The 12,380-nt window shown below is 31.8% G+C and overlaps 1 protein-coding gene across 6 annotated transcripts in view; it reads right to left on the bottom strand.

Moving 5' to 3' along the window:
* Positions 1-1,746: 1,746 nt before the first annotated feature.
* The window catches only part of LOC143248810 (uncharacterized), a 33,001-nt gene continuing 22,367 nt past the window's right edge, over positions 1,747-12,380 (bottom strand). For 4 of the 6 annotated variants that reach the window (XR_013027208.1, XM_076497581.1, XM_076497582.1 and 1 more), the window contains one exon: positions 8,030-8,581. Coding sequence is in view for 5 of the 6 variants with exons in the window: in XM_076497581.1 (XP_076353696.1) it covers positions 8,365-8,581 (217 nt within the window). In the remaining variant the exon portion in view is untranslated. Of the gene's footprint in view, positions 4,958-8,029; positions 8,582-12,380 lie in introns of those variants that run through there. The other 2 variants (XM_076497585.1, XM_076497584.1) reach the window with 2 other exon arrangements.

Raw genomic sequence — 12,380 nt, 5'->3', positions numbered from 1 at the left:
AAGATTGTAAACTGTTGAATAAATGTTCGTGGTAGCGACATCTGTTGCACCCGGATTTAAGTTTAATACTTGAGATCAAAATAATTCATGCAAAGATATCGATAAAGTATTCATAAACAGGTAATTTCGAATGAAAATGTACAAAAACCTTCAAATGTGATTTTTTTTACCAGTGGACGGAACCACTGTCAAAGTGGGCAAAGAAATCCCGATAAATCTTGATTTAAAAATAAAAACGATTCAAAGGTATAATTAAATCACAATGTAACAGACTTGATTTTCCTATTCACCCGAGAAGATTTTACTTTTAATTATATTTTTGTGAGTGCACCTTTCAGGATCTTTCATGATGTATGAACCACAATACAGTGTAAGCAGAAATAATATCAACAATACTATTAATCCCATTAACAAAAGTTCTTATTCATTGAGTATATTATAAAAAATAGTGGTTACACCCAGTGATTGGTAGGATCTTTACAATGTTGGACTTCATAAGGAAAAAAAACAAACTCAATACAACCAACTCGTTAATTTAAAAGAGTAAAGTAATTATAGCATATCAATTAACGTGAGAGTTAATGAGGAAGAAACTTCAGTAAGTATAGTTTTCCTTATGAATGTCCAAAACATTCCGTAACAAAACTTCAGCGCATTTCACCGTGATCTGGACAAATTACACTAAACTTAGCGTAAAAATGTGTATAATGTTTGCCGAATATGTTTTTAGTAACAGAATAAAACAAATAAACTTATGAACACGCTATAACAAAGCAATAAACACTTTCAAGTGAAAATATATTTAGTAAACAATATGACATCAAACTCGCAGCGAAAACACAGAATAAAAACAAGTTAATAATTAGCATCTTATTTATAATAACAAATTTACTAATTAATAATTAAACTGTTGCCATACAGAGAAGAAAGTGAATTTTCACAATCTGTGAAAACACAGATTACAGTCTGTAATAGACTGCAAGAACAGAAAATATTCGATTATCATAGGTTTATGGTAAGTATTTATTTCTAGACGAGAAAACATATACCTTAAAATGCTTAAAAATTCTGGTTTGGAAGTTTCAGAGTCTAACCCGACATTCAAATCTACCCTCAACATTGGAGCTTATCATCCGTGTGTAACAACTTCTACAGTAAGCGAGTATATTGGGTGAGGAGGACCGATCAACTGATCCAAGCGTTCTCCCAATACACAAGTTAGTAAAGTGAATTTGTCATTGCTGTTTTAAAAATAACAAAAGTTATATTGCTTGTTATAGAGCTTTACAAACTGAGCAACTTCCATATACTTGTAGTTATCTTTCATTTTTGATCTGATAAAAGGATGTCGTAATTCACAAGTGATGGACATCACTTCCACGTGAAGGAACAAAGGTATTTAAATCAATATTTGAAAATAGTTCTCGAACACAGATCATATTATTTAAATATTCATTTGTATGTAAAGAAAAAAAAGAGAAAATTTTAAGTAGTAAATTATTTTAACTAAATATAGTATTAATCTTAGTATAATCTGTAAGCTTAATAAGAATAATTATTCTAAAGTGTAAAATATATCACAAAAACGTATAAACATGATTATTTTAGTCTGTGAGTTTTAAAACAGATATTTATATATCAACACTAAACTAAACAAAATTAGAAAAACATAGAAATTGTGTTAAAACCACTAATATTTGTTTTATTTTATATTTTATATCGAGATTCTTATGGTATAATTTAAAACATTTAACTTTTTCGTTCTTTTATAGCTGTTAAAAAACACTATGTTTATTATATCCACTTGTTTTGCACTATTTTCTAAAAGAGTACGTTTAAAATGTGCGAAAAATAGACAACAATTCATGTATGAGTAATTTTCTAAGTCTTTCATTACAAAGTGAATGAATGTTTTAAAATCACTGATATATTAAACGAGGTACAGTTGTCAATGAAATTATTTAACATTTTCATTCAAGTACATTAAGGAACCCCCATTCTAAGAACACGAATAGATACAAAAATATTGCGATATTTAACGTAATTAATATTTCTGTAACTTGAAGAAAGAACAATATTTGTATCTTTATATAATTGTGATATATGGTTGAGAAAATTTTCATTAAGTTCTAGATGATACAATATCTTTCAGAATACAGTAACAAATTATGTTTACATACTGTCTTAATATTTATTTTCCAATGTGATTGTTTGTCTGTATAATACTGTAAACATTTTGTATCCGATACATTTATTGCTATGTTGTCGAAACTTGAAACGTTTTACTAAATTTTCTTTTATGGTATCTTTATATCATTAGCAATCAATGCAAGAAAATATTTTATGTATGTTTTTGCTTTAAATCTTACAGTTACGACAAAAAGTGTTCGTACCCCTGCGTCGTGAGTAGTTTTTTTCTCATGATTTAAAGAGTATCACAGTTAGGATAATGAGAGTAAAATATAATATAAATATTATACTAACACACATCTACATAAATTTTTATATAAATTGAACGACAAATAAACTGTTTATAAACAAATAACCAAACATAGAAGGGGCAGAAAGCGTTCGTACGTCTACTTTAATGGTCAGTTGTGTAGCCTTTCAGGTGAACTACTTGGCGCAATTTCTCCTCATAGCCCTCCATGACCGTTTGACAGTACATGACTGCTATTTTCTTCCATTCGTCTTCACAGAAGGCCTCCAACTCTTGCACGTTTTTCGGATGACGCTGATCTTCAAATGTTTTCTCATTAGAGAACAAAACCTTCTTCCACTTTTCTACGTCCCATGTTTGGTACTTCTCAGCAAAGTTAAACTAGCTGTTTCATGGTGTGGCCTTTGAAAACGCGTACGGTTTTTAAAGCCTATCTCTCGTAGATGCCGTCTTATTGTTCTTGAGTTGCATTCTGCGTCCTTAAGAGCCTTAATCTGGTTCGACGATCAACTGGTGTCTTGCCGGACAACCTATCAAATCCTTCTTCTCATCGCTGGCGAAATTTTCTTGGGCCGACCAATTGAAATTCTCGTTCCTTATCCCTCAGGGTCTTTTAAGAAATTTGCAATTGCAGTCTTACTATGCCCAATCTCACCAGCGATGGCACGTTGAGAGAGACCTTGTTTTTGCAGCTCGACAATTCTACTACGTTCAAACTCTGTCAACTTTTTAGCCTTTGCCATGTTTTTACCCAATGTAACACAGGAGATGTTGACAATGCTACTGCTTGAACACAAACGACTAAAATTCGTTACGTGTTTACCGATTAACGCTTCGTTTCAGTATGGTCTTAAACTTTTGACGTAATGGTACTTACGTATGGTATTTAAGACAATCAGTATGGTCTTAAACTTTTGACCAGCTGGTATTTAGGCTAATTTCATAGTGTTCATATTTTCTCTTTTAAATACTAATAAAGTTCATTTTTATTTTCCCTTTTCTAATTTTCATCTTTTGAAGTTCTACTCAAATAAGTGGTTGAGTCTAACAATGCAAAATGCATATTTTTTCTTTATGTTCATTGGCCTTAACATTTTGGCCAGCAGTGAACATGTCACATACCCATATTCTACTCTCTAATCTTCCCTGTGCATGTGCGAGTGGATCTTATGTAAACTCTGCTTTCCTGCCAAAAGTAAAATGCATTTGAAAGTTGCTGTCATAAAGATAATATTGTTGTGGAAACACAATAATTAATACATCTTAAGTGTACAGTGCATTGTAAAAGTCTTCACCCCCAACCAATAATGTCAGATTTTGATGAAATGAAAATAATGTAAACAATTTTTTAATGAACTTTGTTTTTATTCAAAACGCTTTATGATCAACCTAATACTGTTGTGTGTGAAAAATGTTGTAAGTCAGCAAACCTTGCAAAAAGAGTATATACACTTAAATGTGTTGATTACATAAGTATTGAGCCCCTTAAGTTGGACCCTGGTAGAAGCCACCTTTAGCGGCAATTACTGCTGCGAGTCTTTTTGAATAGATCACCACCAGCTTTGCATAATGGGATGTTGTAATCTTTGCCCATACTTCCTGTCAAACTTGCTCAAATTCCGAGAAGTTCATTGGGGATTGTTGATGGACTACAATCTTCAAATCTTGCTATAAACTTTCTAGTGGATTCGAGTTAGCACTGACTGGGCCACTCCAAGATATTCACTTTCTTCTTTTGAAACCACTCCAGTGTGACTTTAGACTTGTGCTTCAGGTCATTATACTGCTGAAAAGAGAATTTTTGACCTAGCTTCAGATTCTTGGCAGACGTAAGCAAGTTTAAGCCTATAGGATTCAGCTATATTTTATACCATCCATTTTTCTCTTAATTCTAACAAGCTACCCAATTCCTGCTAAGAATCATCATCCCCATTATTAATAGATAGGATGGTGTTGACTGGGCAATGTGCTGTGTTGAGTTTGTGACAGATGTAACTCTTTGAATTTAGACTAAATAGCATAATTTGTGTTTCCTCTGATAACTAAACCATCTACTACATGTCTGCACTATCATTTATATGATCTGTTCCAAACTCCATATGAGACTTAAGATGATTATTCTTCAGTAATGGCTCTTTTCTTGCTATGGTCTCATACATGCCAGCTTTGTGTACAGACCAGGATACTGCTGATGTATGAACACCAACTCCCATCTAAGACAAGGAACTCTGCAACTCTTTCAGAGACATTGCTGATATCCCTGACCAGTCTACTGCTTGCTCAGCTGCTTAGTTTGGAAGGGCAATCTGATCTTGGATGAACAAATCACATTCCACTCCTTAATGATGGACTTCACCATATTCAAAGAGATAATCATTGACTTTGAAATTTTCTTGCAATCTTCTCTTGATCTGTGCTTTTCTAACACTTTATGCCTGACTTGTTTGGAAAGCTCTTTGGTCTTCATGGTTGGTTTGTCATATTTCTTCTTGAGTTGTGGTTGAACAGATGTATTTACTATAAAGTAAAATTAAACCACATTGATTACACACAGACAGAGACCATTACACTAATTCTGTGGCCTACCAAACTGATCTTGAAGCATTTGAAGTGATTTAGGGTAGCTGCAGCAAACGGACTGACCACTAATGCAGTTGAGAACATTCTAATTTTCTTAAAAAATCTAACTTACTTAAATTATAGCATTCTCAAATTGGGGAAAATTGTGTAGATTCTAGAGTTCTATTTGATAGCTTCATGTTTGCAAGTTCAAACAGCAATAAAATGTTGAAACTTTGCAGAGGGTTAGTATTTTTGCAAAGCTCTGTAAGTGCCTGTCTAATATTAATTTTAGTTCTAGCTATGTAATATTCAAAGCAGACAGACTTACCTATAATTTACTAAAAGCTAGAAGACCCATAATATAAAGGAGGTGGGAGCTGAAGAACTACAACTACAGCAGGAATAAAAGACATCTAGACTACACAAACTGCTGCCAAGCATAACTGTAAGAGAGTCAATTAAGCAAAACATTTTTTTTTAACTGGAATCCAGAAAAATCAAAAGGAGCAGACTAGTCTTATAAAAAAAATCTAAAGTATATTTGGAAAAAAACAATAACATTATTCTCAACAGTTATCTATTCATCCATCGTGCTCTTGTTGACAGAGGTACAGGGATGATTTTGAGTTGTAATAGTGCATAACATCAAGAGAAAAAAAATTGGATACAGACATGTATGGTTGTATAAACAGCTCAGGGGAATATTATGTCCTGCTCTTGCAGTGAAAGGTTCTTGGAAAAGCAATCAACATATATTATAAAAGGACATATTCTGTAGACAGTAACTCTTCTTTGTCCATACCTAAATAAGTAGACATCAAGGGAGAAGCAAGATAGGTCTAAGCAAGTCCTAAAGGTGGGCTCAATGATGCAAGTACAGTGTTATGAAAACATTAAGATATAAAAAAAAATAATAATAAACACAGGCAAAAACCCTCCCTGTTGGAGTGGAGACATCAAGCTTAACCTTCAATGAAACACAAGATGTGCAAGGAATGGTGGAAAAGCATCTGTTTAAGTATCATTAGCCATCATATGACATCTTTAGTCTACTTGCAAAGAATATCACCATTTCAATAAACTCCAGAAGAAAGGATGGAGTGTGTGCATTGAAGAATAATAGAGGTATATGTGACTTCCAACAGTTAAAAGAAATATTTCCTTTACAAATAAACATGCATATTAAAAGATGAATACATACTCCTGTATCTTCAAACATATCACACGTTCTGAGGTGTGTGAACAGTGGTATTGGGAAATATAATTAAATAATAATACATGTTATGCAGGACAAAATCTAAAGGTAAACTATTGTAAGGAGCCCTAACAGGGTAAACTGACATAAATGCATATGCTTTATATATAATATGAGGAGAGATTATACTGAAGTACATCACACAAAAGACAACACCTGCTCATGAAGATTATGCAATGATGGTGGAAAGTACACATCTGTGATGTGGAGGTATGTAGTAGTGTCTGTAGTGTACAGACACATATACACACACACACATTTGAATTATTTCAACCCCAAACACTCCAGATATGTGGCTGGGAAAGTGCCAAGGCCAAAAACAGTAGCTAAAAATATGTGAGGCTCCTACAAGATAAATTGATATAAGTACAGGTTCTTGATACAGAATTTAATTATTATATCTGTGCTGTTTAGTATCACTTATTTGTAAGTCAAAATTATTCACAATCACAAACATCCTGGTAATGGAGAACCACAAATGTTGAGTAGAAAACAGCAAAATGCACCAGAGAAGATTCCACTGAGACTAGTAACAAAAGGAATTCCAAAACCACAGAAAGTGTGATGTGAGGAAATGAAAAATAATATAAAATAAACAGATTTGTCACTCCCATGTTAAAAAGAAAGAACAAACAGAAAAGAATGGTGGCCATCTCTTGCTGACCAAGCTTCTGGTAGAAAAATCCAAAACATAGTAAAAATATCTGAACGTTTCTACTTTGAAGTCAGTTACAGAAAGATATGCTTGACAACTGAAGACTAAATTTAATTCCCATTAGAAACAATGTTTAGAAAATAATTTAAAATATAATAAGAGAAAAGAAGCATATAACACTTGTGGTAACTAAAAGTGGCTGAGAGTACTGTTTGCCAGAGAAATGGACAGGCCCAAGTTACAAAAGAGATGGATGAAAAGATGAGGCAAGCTGTGAATGACTTGGAGAGAGACAACACCCACGTCTGTAGGCATCCAATCTTAAAATTGAAACTAATAATCCTGGTATACTACCAGATATGGATGAATGTCTGGAATAGTGTGAAAATTCTGCCAGCTTCACTGACAAAACACTTTTAAAACAGTTGGAGATGGCAAAAGTCACTGCAGCAAATGTAACAAAAATAAAAGAACAGAATTTCTTTAAGGAAAAATATATTAGGAGAGTCTTTTTTTTTTTTTAACTACTAATGTGCACCACTTTCCCTCATTTTATTCCAATATACAAATAAGTAGTGCACACCAAATTTTATACATACTGAATAGCATATCAGGGTTGCTCAAGGTAGTTGAAAATTTTAGTTTGCACAAAATATGCATATTCCAGAATGTTTCAGAATATAAAAAAATATTATAGAAGGTTCTATGTTATTCTGAAATGTCCTAGCATACTGTAGGGAGTAATGTGCATATTCTAGAATATATTAGTGTTCCACATTATTCAGAATATTCAAAAACTTTCCAAATGTACATAATCCATGTTGTCACCTTTTATTTTTGGTGTATTCTGCATAATACGATAGAAGTTTCTAGAATTTTTAGGAGGGTACATATTCAGCATATTACATATTATAATGTATTTCAGATGAGACTAATTTATTACATTACTTATGTTAATGTATTTCTATTATAAATAACCATAAATTTGAATTTTGATGTTAATTAACTGTTAATATGTATCAAATTTATATTTGCCAAAAAGATTGATACACACAATTTCCTTTAACACAAATATATTTTAATTTATAAATATAAAAACAATACAATTTATAATGGTTAATACTAATAGTAATTACAAATGATAGTTTATATACAAAAGTTTTACCAACTTAGAAACTATAGTGAATCTTCTATCTGGTCTATAACTGAATATTTTATCAATGGTCCAGGTCCATAATGAGCAAATTAATTTTGGGTTGATTTTGTTACTCCTCTCCTAAGCTAATGATGTCTTTTTTCAGCTAGCCTTACACCCTACAAGATCACTTCTGGTGAAGATATTTGATGTCCTTGTAGAAATAATAATGTGCAATGTAATTCACTGAAGTTAAATGATTTATAGTATTTGAAATCTATAACATTCCAATTCTGTGTTTTTCCAATTAATAGGTGTTAATTACAATTACAGCCTCTGCAGCCTATATCACACTGACTGTAGCTGAATGCTAATGTTAATCTTTCTTGGCAAGTTTCTTTCATACAAATCATGCAAGTTTCTTGAAAGTTCACTTGGCAACAATACTGTAAAATACTAGTATTACATACACACCTAGTACATTGCTGATTCATGTTCCCCAAAGCTTCCTTCAAATGTTGGGAAAAGGCAGGACTTGCAAAATGCAAAGTAAAATAAACAAACAATATCATATGCAAAAAAAAAAAAAAACTATACAGAAAACACTTTAGGCAGTAAAATAAATGTACAACAGTAAATCAGCTACACCTCCATCTTTAGAAAAATAAAATTTGGTATTAGACAATATTTAACTAAGATGTTATATGTACATATACATTGCAAACAATAAACTATCAAATTATTATACAACTTCAATAATCATGACACCATATAACACAATTAATATAATTAACATTATGATAATAAAAGTACACAGCACCTGAAACTGCTTAAACACAAATGTTAGTTTTGTGGCTTAATACAAACAACAGTCACACTACTTAGGGGTTCTTTGAAAGTTGGGATAGGTTTCAAAGGAACAGCAGAAAAAACAACCAACAAATTTTGACAGTCAAGAATATATGCCACATGCAAAAAAAAACAAACAACTATACAAAAACAAATGTAGTCACTAAAATGAATATACAACAGTAAATCTGTTACAAGTACTTAACTCTATCAAGAAAGGCACTGTCTACAGTGCATGTCATGAGGTTTTATTAACTTACATTCAAAAATTTATTAATCTACTTTTTGTTATATTAATTAGTATAGCATAAAATTCTATCCAATGTTCCATATTTTGACAGTATACAAGTTTTAAAGTTCATACTTTTGAAGTCAATTTAAAAAAAATCCAGAAATAACCCTAGTGTGACACATTTTCTTCAGATATCTTCTATTCTTTATTTTATCTACAATTCCTGCAGTATGTATGAAATCCAACATAAAATTACTCATTATAAAATCATTATTACTCAGACATATAATTTACAAAGCCTTCCATTTTGTTTGGTTTCAGAGCAGAAAACCACACCCACCTGTCATATCAAGTAGAAAACCAGACCCTCTCTCTTATCAAGAGAAAACCAGACCCTCCTACCACAGCTCTGTCATAGGTCCCTCTTATTGTTTAATACTATATTAATTATTACCAATAGAAAGCCAAGGTTTTCATCTATCAAATGATGTATTAGATAATGTTGTTTTATGAATGGAGAACTGTCAATTTCCCTATTAGTGCAAGTTTGAGACTGGGGCTCTGTGTGTGGGAGAAGAGGGGAGAGGGAACTATCATTTGAATGACTCCAGTAACTTCTTTCTTAGTTAAGTAATTTCTGCATGCATTGGATGAGTGTTAGGGATTATCATCTTCTTGGGAGTAGAATCCTTTACCAATAATATGTAAACCATTGGGTATGCCATGACATATCAGTATCTGATGGCACTTGCACAAGTCCATTATTCCATCTAGTTTGCAAATATCTCCCGTCATCTTGAATAGAAACACAACCACCCAAACCATCACACTACTTCCCACATGCTTCATGGTAAGTACTATACAATGAGGTAAGTATCTTTCACCTTTCTTTTGCACCACATGTACCACTTACACTTTGAACCACATATTTCAAACTTGAACTCATCTATCCATAACAACCTTTTACAATTATCAACAGTCAAGTGTTTGAACTTTTTTTATGCAAATTTTAGACCTTTGACAACATTTGCAGATCAAATAAAATATTTTTTAACTGCTACCTGACCAAATATTCCATTCTCATCACATTTTCTTGACACTATAGATCTGGACACTTTTAGCTCATTTGGTGCATAGTTGTTTATCTCATGCTTGAAATCAGTGGCATTCTGTCTTCTGTCTTGAAGGCAGCATAAACAAAGATACTTAACACCAGTATCATCGAGTTTAGGTGTTCTGCCTCTTCCTTTCTTACTTCAAAGTCACCTGTTTTGGACTCACAATCTAGGATGTGTTCAACAATGTTTGGTGAGCATTTCAAGTATGCAGCAATTTGTCAGAGTATCCAACCAGCAACACAAAGCTTTCATGCAAACTATCTGCTCAACTGACAATTATCTATGCTTTTTGAGCCATGGCATAACAAAACTTTAGAGTTGTAAAGAAAGTTTTTATCAAGTTTATTTCTGGAGTGCTATTAAATTGATTTTTTTCTGGCATATACAAGTAACATATGATAACTTCTTGCAGGCTTCTTTCTATGTAGTTAAGATACTGCATGGAGTACTATGACAGTTATTTGAGACCAAAAATTTGATCAGTATGTTCATTCAATCAGAACCCTTATGTCATGCTCTTGGTACAAGTATATGAAAATTCTAAAGGATAATGAGTATTCTCACCATGGCTCATTCAGTTGTCAACAGCATTACCATAATGTTGAAATTTATATTCTGTGATGGCATTGGAGAATTAGCCCCATAAAATGGGAAAAATGACAAAATATTCTCTTGTCCTAATACTTTTATACAGTACTGTAGTTAGAAAATGAGAAATCTGTAATAGTTAGGGAAAATTGTATACTTTTTGCATATTATTATTCTATGTTCTTTGGTGAATTACTTAATTAAATAAAAGTTTACTTCATCACTAACATTATTATAAAAAAATAAGAATTAAGTATCATTAACAATCAACAACAAAAAGTAGATTGGTTAAGTAGTTTATTTCTTGTTTATAATCTTTATTCTTTAGTTATTATTATAAAAGTAACTCAAATGTAAATATAAGGACTTCTTTACTTTAGTTAAGGTTAGATTAAGTAAAATAAAAAATATAATAAAAATGTTTCTCAAGGCTTACATGCAATCAACTTGTAACATAATACAATAGCATAATGCGACCTCCACGTTTCTCAAGTGATTTACAATTCCCATTGGTGTGAATAATAGGTAGATAAGGTTAAAGGGCAATAAAACAATAAAATGTAATTATAAATAGATGTGTGCTGTTATGAGTGAAGCTATTTAGAGCAAATATAAGCTTTATGTTATAATTTGAAGTAATTATAGGTAGAAACAAAGGTTAATTTGTTTGTTTTTTTTGGGTGGTTAAGAGGGCAGTAAAACTGACCCAGATTGTCTGGAGTAAGGGCAGAAAAAGTATAAAGTTGTACTGAAAACAAACTCTTGAAATGTATTCAGGTTTCAGAAATTACAGAAATCAAATCTGAAATTTTTGAGATAAAGAAAAGTATTTTTAATATTAACATGAAAACCAATTTGGTATATTTATAAATAAATATTATTTCAGTTTGTTTAAAATATTCCCCACAAAAATTTTATTTTGTTGGATGTAAAAGACTGATAATGTTTACTCAAAGACTGCCACTTTTTTTGCTGATATACATACAGTATTAAAAGTCAGTGGTATCAAATCTACAAAGACTTTATATGAGTACAAAGAGGTCATGTGGTTGGTCAAAACAGGTGAGCCCTTGTTGAGAGAGTTAAGCAGATTCTTCTATATCATTTCAGTTGACACTGTATCAGCACATATCTGAAAATGGATACTGCAATATGTAGTAAGAATACACTCTGCTTGTTCAGAAGAAACTAAACTATCAGAAAGCAAATTATCTTCAAATAGGAAAGCTGTATTAGTTTTTCTACCATCACCAAACATTAAAGAAACAATTAGTGAAGGGTTGTGATCAAGGAGGATGCACCTTGGTGAAATGTATAAACTTCTAATTTATCCATAATATCATGGCATTATCAAAATGGAGAAGGTTCTTGAAAAATAAACAAATACTAAAGAAAATTTTTAAAATGAAAATTTAAACACAGTAAAATATAAAGTAAGATTTGTCAATAATTTGGATGACCTTTTTGACATCTCTCATGGTGTATGGACCAGTTAGATAAAGTTTTTTTTCTATATCCATGGATACCCTTTTGAACAATTTTCAGC

The sequence above is a fragment of the Tachypleus tridentatus genome, chromosome 4, assembly GCF_004210375.1.
Source record: "Tachypleus tridentatus isolate NWPU-2018 chromosome 4, ASM421037v1, whole genome shotgun sequence".
Taxonomy (NCBI): Eukaryota; Metazoa; Arthropoda; class Merostomata; order Xiphosura; family Limulidae; genus Tachypleus; species Tachypleus tridentatus.
Note: the sequence above shows the minus strand (reverse complement) of the source record. Positions and strands in the feature narration are given on the sequence as shown.